The 11,789-nt window shown below is 42.8% G+C and overlaps 1 protein-coding gene across 2 annotated transcripts in view; it reads right to left on the bottom strand.

Annotated features, from left to right (window-relative positions):
- Positions 1-569: 569 nt before the first annotated feature.
- The window catches only part of LOC117404390 (GRIP1-associated protein 1), a 36,279-nt gene continuing 25,059 nt past the window's right edge, over positions 570-11,789 (bottom strand). For both annotated transcript variants that reach the window (XM_059017327.1, XM_059017328.1), the window contains 2 exons: positions 5,353-5,531; positions 570-3,270 (listed from right to left, as the gene is read on the bottom strand). In XM_059017327.1, coding sequence (XP_058873310.1) covers positions 3,178-3,270; positions 5,353-5,531 — 272 coding nt within the window. In that variant the 3' untranslated portion in view covers positions 570-3,177. The remainder of the gene's footprint in view (positions 3,271-5,352; positions 5,532-11,789) is intronic.

Raw genomic sequence — 11,789 nt, 5'->3', positions numbered from 1 at the left:
TAAATAGGAGAAATGGAGGACCAGTTACTTTGCTAGTGCTAATCGAGGTACGAGAAAGTGGTTGAACCTTTTAATGTATAAAGGACATTAAAAGTGTTGGACAAATCAAATGACGCTGACTTTTTTCATGTTTGCAAGGAGGTGCACGAAACAGGGAGGACAGGTTGAATCTGGTCGTCCAAATTCGTGATATTTGAGTCGCTCTCCCATTTAATTTGAAGAATTAACCGTATGAACAAGCGCTCAAATCCTTGTGTACCCGGAAGGGGTTCAAATCTTGGTTAGCACTCCTTTAAATACAGTCAAACCAAACTGTATTTAGACATTTTCCAAAATAGTTTTATACAGTAGTATTTTTTTTTTTTTAATTTATTCTATTGGTAATGTTACCAGAATATACACAGACTGATTAAACAGAATTATAACCATTTATTACAATATCTAAACCATGTTTAACCAGAGATACCATTAAGAAAAAAGCAGTTTTTTTTTGTTTTTTTTAAATAAATAGGCATTTTGTGTTAAATTTTCTGTGATGAAGGGACAGAACCCAGGATTTTATTTGTTAAAAAAATAATAAAAATAATAATAATAATAATAAAATAAACTGAAAATTTGTAGCTAATAAATTCATTAAAAAAAAAAATTCTATACCTACATAGGTTTGAAACGTGCAGTTTTGAAAGAAACACATTTAAAACACAACAACATCTGGTACTGCGCTAAAGGAAGTTCTCAGTTTGCTTGTCTTGCCTTCCAGGAAATCTCTTGCTGCTTTACTTCTTTTGTCACCCCAGACAGCAGTGTCTTCTGGGTCGTGTCACTGGCTGTGAAAGCATGTCAGTCAATAGTGGAAGCAGCTGATTGGTTATCGACAGGAAAGGAGCCACAGGAAGGGCAAGATGGTCAGAAAAGCACGGCTCCAGATATCGGGTTTTAAAATGAAAATGCATGTTTGCTAAAAAACCTGTTTTTTTTAAACTGCACATTTGAGACCTATATATATTTAGCTACAATTACTTTAAAAGATTTAAATATAAATCTGGGCAGGAAATAGTTAATGGAGCAGCGTTAGATTAGGGTCCAGCAATTTTTGTCAGTGTTCATTTTCTGATAACTAACCACAGAAAAAATTAACGGGTATTAAACATGTCTTTTTGCTTTTTGTTCAGGTTTACAAATACAGTCACGACGGACAGACATGGACTTCAGTGTTCAAACAGGGTCCCATGTACAGCAATACAGCTACAGCCAAATAATTTGCATCACGCTATAAAATTAACTAATTCTGCTTCATAAAGTCGAATGAAACCTGCTGAATAATGTAAATGTTAACATATTGAATTCCACACCGCTTTGTAGTTTTCCCATATAGTTAACGAAAAATGTGACATTTTGAAAATCTAACATGAAATACTACTGTACTGCTATTATGGCTTCCGGTAGACGCTTGCAATATCATTTTGTAGTTTCTTTGATTACATGATGTTAAATAAAATATCTCAATTATGTTAACATAGTTTTTTTTTTTCCTGCTTGCTTTTTTTTTTATTTTTAATTATGTCTCAATCTTAATTGATGTAAACCCTTTGGCCATAGCTGTAGGTAAATAGAATCGATGAGTGACCACGTCCAGTTCAATGGCCAATCCGATTTTGAACATGTCCAGTAATCATGTTTATTTCATAGAGTGTGTTCTTTAGAAATCACACTGCATGTGCTTCCTTCAAAAGTGGTATTGAGGCAGATGAACAAACGCAGTAGGACTGAGGTTGGGGACATCTAAGGGATAATTGTTTCGACATTCAATGTGATACCAGCCCTGGCAGCCATTAAATATTATTTAGTCATTTAGCAGACGCTTTTATCCAAAGCGACTTGCAGAGACTTGGGGGGTGGAACTATGCATCATCAACTGCTGCTGCAGAGTGGCTTCCAATAGGAGCTCGTTTGTTTTACGTCTCATCCGAAGGACGGAGCACAAGGAGGTGAAGTGACAGTGAGGCAGTGGCTGAGCCAGGATTGAACCAGGAACCACCTTTCTCTAACCGCTGGAGCACCAAGCCTAGAATAAAGAACGAAATGTCCCACCCAAGCATTCTGCATCGATCGCAAATGGACATCTGCACATTAAAATATTTTGCCTGTACGTTTCAGAACTTGATCACTGGCAAAAGCTCTGTAAGGTTGGGTTTTCACTTGGGGAGTTGTTTCAACTTGGATGGAACTAGCACTGGTAGTATTTTCAGGAGTCTATTCCCACATTACGTAGCTCCAATCCTTTGCATCCACTTCGTAACCCGGTAAGTACCACATTCCATTCAGAACGCAAGCTGTGTTTATGTCATTTGATACATTCTAAATCAATATTTCTTCACAGAAAAAAAAAGGAATCTTATTTTTGGCTACTAACTGCTGCGTCCTATTTTGAGGACGGCCAAGTTAGACACGACCATAATCGAAGCAGTGAAATTTCATGGTGTCTATGAAGCTCGGCACATAGAAAACGGAGCTTTATCGTCACTGTGGGGAGGAAAACACCACAAACCGCACATTATAACACCGGCACACAAGATGTACTGGAGATCTAACACAGCCTTAATAGGATTTCTCATACATGAATTACAACAGCGTAGAAAATGATACAGCATTACGGTACCCAAGTGGATTAAGTTCCATAGCACCCTGTAATGAACTGATGGCAACAGGGCAAGTTACTTAATTGGTGTTATTTAATTAAAATCAGCAGGCGTTTTGTGGATCTCTCCAGGAGTTTTCATACATGATATCATAAGCTGATAATTTTGATCATCTCAAGCCAGTCATTATTAACTGAATCCGTCCCCTCCCTCTCCCACACTGACAACACTGCCCTCTTTACCTTGATCACAGAACTGCAGGCAAGTTGTTAGCTGGACTTAATTCTGAGCATGCCCAGTTGGGCGATCACGTGCTGGGCTGCACAATTTCAATTTGTTACCAGAGATAGATGAAAGATATACAACAAACACATTCAGCAGGAAATTGGGTGTCTCCCCCACCCCCCTCCCTTCTGGTAGAGTGGTACAGTCCAAACGCAGACGAAGCAGCTCCTCTGTTGTGTTGGGTTCTGTAACCAAGGGAACAGAGGGGAGGCATGGCGAGAGACGGGGAGCTGTGGCTTGGTTCAGGCTGCCTCTAGCCGCTCGTGTCTGGATTTTGGTCCCTGACGCGAGTGGAGGAACATTCCTTACTCAACCGGACAATTTCCTGAGACAGGACTTCGAGATCCTGAAAGAAAGAGGTTGAAGGACGGTCAGGCAACTATTCTGCAACATGTCAGAGCCAAGGACAGATCAATAAGTGGATCTATTATTATTATTATTATTTTATGATTATTATTTAGGCATTTAGCTTTTATCCAAAGGGATTTGCACATCTGGTGGTCCTAGCTGAAATAAATATTCATGAGCATGCTAATTGAGGAAGCGATAAACCTTCAAGCACAGCACAATCACACAGGCTGCCGAGCTGCAGTAAGGTCATTCATACAGCTAGACATTCCCCAAAGTCTCAGCCATCAGCCTCAGAGAATCCCATCGATACCTCTCTCACATCTCACTCATTTATTGGTTTATTTTAGGGTTTTTTTTTTTTTCCCCTCATGAAAAAGGTGGTGGATTGGTAGTTAAAAGACAAGCACAAGAGGCAATCGGATGGAGGGATTATCTCTTTGGGGGGGTGAGTGAAGGAGGGAGCAGATCAGTCTCCATGCCTCAAGCCTGCCCTGGACTGGAGGGAGCCCCCTTTCTCTTAGGGGGGTGAGGGAGGGAGGGAGCAGTTCAGTCTCCATGCCTCAAGCCTGCCCTGGACTGGAGGGAGCCCCCTTTCTCTTAGGGGGGTGAGGAAGGGAGGGAGCAGTTCAGTCTCCGTGCCTCAAGCCTGCCCTGGATTGGAGGGAGCCCCCTTTCTCTTAGGGGGGTGAGGGAGGGAGCAGTTCAGTCTCCATGCCTTTCTCTTGGGGGGGGGGGGGGGGGGGCAGTTCGGGCTCCGTACCTCAATCCTGCCCTCGTTTGCAAATGCTTTAGTCTGAAGGAATTGCGTGTGTGTCTCTGTTTCTCTAATGAAGGTTAAACTGAGTGTTTGTGTAACTTGCTACTCCCCAGAGTCCACCCTCCTGACATTACAGCGTAGAGTGCCACACACTACCACTGCCTCTTATCCATCCTCATATAACACTCAACAGCGGTAAATTTAGAACTACTAAAAAGACACAAATTTAGGTTGGAACAAAGACCAGGAGTGGAAGGGATGGCTTTGGCCAACTCTGTTCTACAGCAACACAGGATCCTCTGGATGAAAGCCAAAATCGACAGATACCTACAAATACCTCCCGCTGCTTTCTCTTCTGTCTGAGGTGATTACAGAGGCACTCCCAAGGGTTTATACAGCAAAGCAAAGGCACCGCTAGCACACAAAATCGAAGGCTGGATTAGAAAGGAAACTGACGAGAAAGACTTTTAGTTGAAACGTGTGTCACTGAATGTGTCATTCTAAACTGACCTCTCTATCTCTCCCTTCTTGTTGTCTTCCACCTCTCTCTCTCTCTCTCTAGTCATACGGTAGGATCTTACTTCCGGTTGCCATAGACTTACTTTGTGAAACAAATCTGATGCTTCACAATCACTATTCATCTTGGTGCAACGGTGGTGTCGTCATCCTGCAGCACGCACGCACACACACACACACGCTATTTCCTTTCACTTGGATTTCTCAATCCTAAACCACAGATTGCAAGGAAGGTTGGGTCCAGTCAGTAGCTCAATGGATGAGCTCCCTGGAAAATCAAGTGGTGCTCAGTCGAGGTATTTGATCTCTCTTTGAGCCAGATCTCAAACAGAAAAGGGTAAGAAGATAAAGAAAAGGGTAACAAGATACAGAGAAGGCAACTAAGTAACTAGGCTCAACCCAGGACTTAAATGGCACGAGCTGTAAGGATGAAGAATGAAATCTCTTCAGCCTAGAAAAAAGAAGGGAAAGAGGTGACTTGACTGAAGTCTTTCAAATCATAAATGTTCTAGATAACCCAAGACAGGACTCCAAATTCAACAGAGAGAACGGGAGGGCAGAAATGGAAGCTGGGTAGAGTTTAGAACAGGAAGTAGGAAGCATTTTTTTTACACAGAGAGTTCTAAATGCATGGAATAGCCTACCAGGTGAAGTAGTAGGCTCTAAAACACTGGGAACATTAAAAAAAACCAGATTTTGTGCTTTTAAATTAGTTCCCTCCTGCATCGCACCCCTCTCCTCCTCTCCTCTGAATCTCTCTTCCCTCCTGCATTACACTCCCCTCTCCCCTCGGGTCTCTCTTACCTTCTGCAGGTGCATGTTCTTGGTCAGCTGCTCCTCCAGCATGTTCTGCAGCTTCTTGTTCATCTCTCTCAGGTTCTCGTCGCCCGGCTTGACCAGGTCTCGCAGGACGGTTCCCAGAATGCCTCGTTCTGGGTGGGCAGCGTGGCCGGCGTGGGTCCCTGCAGCGGCCGCCGACACGTCTGGAACCACGAAGACACAAAGCAAGGTCACCTCCCCCCGTTTATGAATTCAGTTCAACTACTCTGTTACGCTACAAGGAGGAGACCAGACCACGTTTCCAATCTCAACAAGTTTACCATTTATTACATTCTACATTAATCACAAAATTCTAGGTGATGCAAAACTTTTGGCCATAGATTAAACGTTATTGTTTAGATACAGTACGTGCCACTGGTATTACCAGAGATTGATCAAGTTAGCTTAACCCTTGGTGAGAGCCCTCAGACCGATAACACCGATGATCTTGGCAGTATCAAAAAGCTTTCCAATGCCTTGTATTTATACTATACTGGATCTATGTCACTGCAGACGTTTTTTGTTATCTTACCAGTTACCAATAGAAATGATTAAATTAGCAGCTCTGCTTATGGCAAAGCCAGATTCAGCAAACTGGTTTAACATTCCCAACACACTTTACTCTTGTATGACCTCCAATGCATTTTCTCTCATATGATTAGCAATGCACGTCCACTCTACACAGCACACTCAACGTTGCTAGCATGCAGCCTGTATGGGGAGGCAGTTGGAAAGGATAGAGAATGCTTGGCTATGGAAGTGTTAATTAAAATATTAAGACGTTAGCATGTATGTACGTACATGAAAAGATGAACAACCCTTATAAAAATCTCCCATAGTAAAAGCATAGCAAAGTGGAATACAGCACAGAGAGGTCTGGTAAAGCACAGGGAAGCATTGTAAAACACAGAGAGGTATGGTAAAGCATAGGCAAGCATTGTAAAGCAGAGAGAGGTCTGGTAAAGCATAGGGAAGCATTGTAAAGCACAGAGAGGCCTGGTAAAGCATAGGGAAGCATTGTAAAGCACAGAGAGGTCTGGTAAAGCACAGGGAAGCATTGTAAAGCAGAGAGAGGTCTGGTAAAGCATAGGGAAGCATTGTAAAGCACAGAGAGGTCTGGTAAAGCACAGGGAAGCATTGTAAAGCAGAGAGAGGTCTGGTAAAGCATAGGGAAGCATTGTAAAGCACAGAGAGGTCTGGTAAAGCATAGGGGAGCATTGTAAAGCACAGAGAGGTCTGGTAAAGCATAGGGAAGCATTGTAAAGCACAGAGAGGTCTGGTAAAGCACAGGGAAGCATTGTAAAGCAGAGAGAGGTCTGGTAAAGCATAGGCAAGCATTGTAAAGCAGAGAGAGGTCTGGTAAAGCATAGGGAAGCATTGTAAAGCACAGAGAGGCCTGGTAAAGCATAGGGAAGCATTGTAAAGCACAGAGAGGTCTGGTAAAGCATAGGGAAGCATTGTAAAGCACAGAGAGGTCTGGTAAAGCATAGGGAAGCATTGTAAAGAGACAGAGAGAGAGACATAGAGACCGAGAGAGAGAGAGAGAGAGAGAGAGAGAGAGAGAGAGAGAGAACCTGGTTAACCAGAAGCGTGTGTGAACATGCTGGAGAGTGACTATCACCTCTGCAGTGACATTCACACACAGGACCCCGACAGCCTCCTACAGCACACTGAAGGTCATCTTCCCTCACTCACACACCCAGGACGCTGAAGCAGGCTTGATATATTCAAGACTGGGACACAAGCAGAACCCTGTCTCTCCAAAACTAAAAGGCACAGCCACAACACGATGCACACAGAGGCTGTAAATAAACCATCACAGCGACTAGGAGTAAGAAACACAAAAACAAGGTCATAAAATGGGGATTAATTAAACTACAAACCTGTATTTTCAGATGACAGGGCGAGTTTTAAAAGCAAGGAACTACACATTTAGTAGGAGATCAACAGTAATCTTATATTGATTCAGATTTCACTGGCAAGAGTTGCAACTGAGAAAAGGTCTTTACGTATTCCCTCTAAATAATAAATCAGAAAGTCAGTCCTCTCCTAAAGACTGCCTGCGGGTTCATTCACAAACACATGCACACGTGTCCTCTCACTTTCTCTCTCGCTCTCCCTCTCTCCACGATCTGAATTATTCACGGGGAGAGGCAACAGTGGTACTGAGGTAATTGTTCTTGCATTCTCCGAGCACACTGGCTTAGATTTTGATGATCTGCAATCTTATTTGTAGGCATCTTGCAGAAGTTTGGCTAATACGCTCCTCCATGTCTATTATTAATGGTACTGTCCTTTCCAAAGGTAACCAAAAAAATGTTTGAATTGGTATTTCTTTTTTTTAATGAATTAATTTAAAAGTGTCCAATTATTTTACCCCCGATTTTCTCCCCCAATTTAGAATGTCCAATAATTTTTTTCCCCCTTCACTGCAGCAATTCCCCGCACAGCTGCTCAGGAGAACTGAAGGCTCAGCGATTAGCAGAAATACATTTTTAGCCTAAGACGGAAAACATGAACAATTCACTGCCAAGTGCTGGTTGGTTCTCCTTGTTCAGAGAGTTTTATCAGTAAACAATGGCAAAGTAACAAAGACAGTTTATTACAGGAGCATGTTTGGAGCCAGTGATCAGAGATTTCCATTCATCAGCTTCAAAGAAACATTGTCAACAAGCTGTGCACTATCCACACAGCTAGGTCTATATTTGGGATGGCACTGAATAGTCGACTAGTCAAACAGTAAAAGTGACAGTCGACCTCAGAAAAGTGATCAAACAAAAAGAAGTTCAGTTTTAACATAAAAATGACATTGCAGAACATTAACATATCGTTTTTAAAATTCCCCAAGCAGCTTTAAGACGCAGTGCATAAAACAGCAAAGTGATATGAATCATTCACAAATAACTCTGTCAAATAAGCAAATCGCTCGATCCCTACTCTATATTGTATGACAATATTAGCAGGGTTCCAGAAATGTAGCTGCTGGTTCTTAAATCGATTTTACATTGGCATTTGCTTTAAGACAATGGGGTCCAATCACCACTCCCGGTCCTGGAGGGTTCAATTAAGCAATTTAGAACAGGGTTGGAACAAAGACCAGCAGTGGAAGGGTCAACTTTGGGCAAACAAACCAGGCTCTGTCCATCTGAGGGTAAACAGACAAAAGCACATTTCTCATCTTTATAGTGTTAGAGCTGGACTGCGGATATCCAATTGTATTGCTCTTCGGTCAAACAGGAGGCAGGAGAGAGGATTATAGATGGACCACCTGTCTCTGGTGAGGAGCAAGGAGGCGGCTGACCCTCGGACTCAAGTGCTCCCCGCTGGAGAGAAGTTTTAATGGTTTCCTGAGCTATAAATGACTCCCAGCTGAACCAAGCTGCTAACTCACTATCTCCCTGCAGCAATGCAATGCTCCCCGCTTGCACGCTGATCAGCCACCCAGAAAGAGATAGTGGGAGATATTCTGAATACTGAAAATAGAAATTTGAGTCTTTGTGATTTAAAACGCAGTGCGTTTCCCCCCCCCCCCCCCCAAAAAGTCTAGTGTGGAAATGATTGACAAAGCTATTATGTTTAAGGCATTACTAGGGAATCATCCTGAATTTTATCCACTAAGTTTCCCATCTGCCACTGGGAATGACTTGATTTGAAATCCGACTCATTCATTTCCATCAGCAGCAGACCAAATCTATTTTAACTCAGTGGTACCCATTAGACACTGTCTGGTTATCAATTGCACGACCAACTGGAAGCAGTATACTCCAGCCAGCTGGACTTTTATTACAACACTAGTTTGCATCAACTTCCTATCTGTGGTTATCCCAAATAGTAAAGCCATATCTCAACCACCACCATGAAACCAGTGTGTAAAACTCAATTTCAAGCCGGTTCCATCTACAGTCTACAATCTGAAATCAAGCATTACACAAAATAACATGTATGCATCACGTTTTTGTATCATTGCTATTTATAAATGAATTCACCATCCATGTCCCTGACGGTGTATTCACATTCTGCCTCCTTGTATTTGTTCTGCAAATTTAAAACTCGCTTCTTGCGTCCAAACTGAAATTGTTCTGATCGGCTCCTAATCGAACGAGTCTGATGCAAAATCGTTTTAAAAAGACAAGGTCGCGGAAACTTCAAACATCTTTCATGGTGCAATCCACGTGGATTCTCTTTTAGCACTTTCCCTGCCACTCACACCCATCGTGCTTAACAAAAATAAGCTCTTCCTCTCCCTATAGCTGTCTGGACAACTCCCAGCTGGCCATCTATGACCTACAGAGTGTGAGATTAGTGTACTAACACAAGGGCAGAGACGCTTCAGCAGCACATTAAATAAGGATGGGGTCTAAACTCCAAGACCGGGTATCGGGTCAATTTAACCAAGGAAAGGGTAGGGAGGGGGAAGAGAGACAGAGAGGGGAGCTGCTAATGGCACGATGAGAGCTGACAGCAGCTGCTCTGAATGATTCAGGACCAGGGCATGCCTGAGTCTTAACACTCCTCTCTAATAATGCAACATTCACTGATGGAGTCGCTGCATCTGAGCCCACATGGCGCCGAGCCCCGTCCAGATAGGATGCCTCAGCTTTGAACTCACAGTAGAGGGCGCTGTAGCGCGGTGAGGAGAAACAGACCCATGGGACTGCCACAGCCCATGTGCTTTTATCTAGAGCCCTATATAAAAAGAAAACTGCATTGCACCGTATAGGTATTCATTTCGTATAGGTATTCATTCACGCTCACAGACCAGTTCCACACCACCAAATTAAAAAACAATTACCAAGGCAATAAGCCAGCCACGATCGGAGGAGTCCTCAAGCTGTAGAACACAATATTTACATTTAAAGCTGTCCACTATAACAGAAGCAAGCATGCCATTAAAATGTTAAACCGGTCAGTCATGAAATTAAAAACACAGAGCCAAGCGCAAGGATAGAGAAGGAGGGAGAAGGAATTATTAACCTGTTACTGTACTGACTTTTCCGTCGTATTTATTTTATTTTTATTTTTTTCAAACCCAGGCACTGAGGAGAGAGGTTACCAAATCGTTTGCTAGGGTAAATATTTGAAAGTCTTTCACTCGCCCTAAACTGACCTGACAACATGCGGAGAAGGGTTTTAAACTTTCAACTCGCTTGTTTACATAACGTGGCAACAGATGGTCTTTGAGGAGCTCAGTGGTTAGATAAAGAAAGCGCTGGGCTGCAGTGTGGAAGGCAGCGGGTTTGAGGAGCTCAGTGGTTAGATAAAGAAAGCGCTGGGCTGCAGTGTGGAAGGCAGCGGGTTTGAGGAGCTCAGTGGTTAGATAAAGAAAGCGCTGGGCTGCAGTGTGGAAGGCAGCGGGTTTGAGGAGCTCAGTGGTTAGATAAAGAAAGCGCTGGGCTGCAGTGTGGAAGGCAGTGGGTTTGAGGAGCTCAGTGGTTAGATAAAGAAAGCGCTGGGCTGCAGTGTGGAAGGCAGTGGGTTTGAGTAGCTCAGTGGTTAGATAAAGAAAGCACTATACAGTGAAGTAACAGTAACAGTTGCAAGTTGAGAGTCTAGTTTTGAGATCCCTGATAGAGTGATTGGTGAGGCACCTGGTTCAGGGATCAATAGCTGTGTCAAGGCAGCTTTATCTGTTTATCAAAGATGATTTGGGGGGGGGGGGGGGTGATAAGAGAGACAGTCCAGGGACAAAACACACTGCCAGAACCCTGCTGTCAAAACACACAGACACACACACACACACACCAGGGCTAGTCCCTTCTCCACATCTGTTTCTGAAGCTAGAATAGAAATGTCATTTATAATCTCCAATAATACCTAATGTCTATCCTATGACAGTCTGCTGTATATTCTAAAGAAGTTTCAGAGGGCTGGATGGCATCAATATCAGGGTCTAGTGCTATATATTATAAAGACATTTCAGAGGGCTGGATCGCATCAATATCAGGGTCTAGTGCTATATATTATAAAGACATTTCAGAGGGCTGGATGGCATCAATATCAGGGTCTAGTGCTATATATTATATAGACATTTCAGAGGGCTGGATCGCATCAATATCAGGGTCTAGTGCTGTATATTATAGAGACATTTCAGAGGGCTGGATGGCATCAATATCAGGGTCTAGTGCTGTATATTATAAAGACATTTCAGAGGGCTGGATCACATCAATATCAGGGTCTAGTGCTATATATTATAAAGACATTTCAGAGGACTGGATGGGATCAATATCAGGGTCTAGTGCTGTATATTATAAAGACATTTCAGAGGGCTGGATCACATCAATATCAGGGTCTAGTGCTGTATATTATAAAGACATTTCAGAGGGCTGGATCACATCAATATCAGGGTCTAGTGCTATATATTATAAAGACATTTCAGAGGACTGGATGGCATCAATATCAGGGTCTAGTGCTGTATATTATAA

The sequence above is a fragment of the Acipenser ruthenus genome, chromosome 56, assembly GCF_902713425.1.
Source record: "Acipenser ruthenus chromosome 56, fAciRut3.2 maternal haplotype, whole genome shotgun sequence".
Taxonomy (NCBI): domain Eukaryota; kingdom Metazoa; phylum Chordata; class Actinopteri; order Acipenseriformes; family Acipenseridae; genus Acipenser; species Acipenser ruthenus.
Note: the sequence above shows the minus strand (reverse complement) of the source record. Positions and strands in the feature narration are given on the sequence as shown.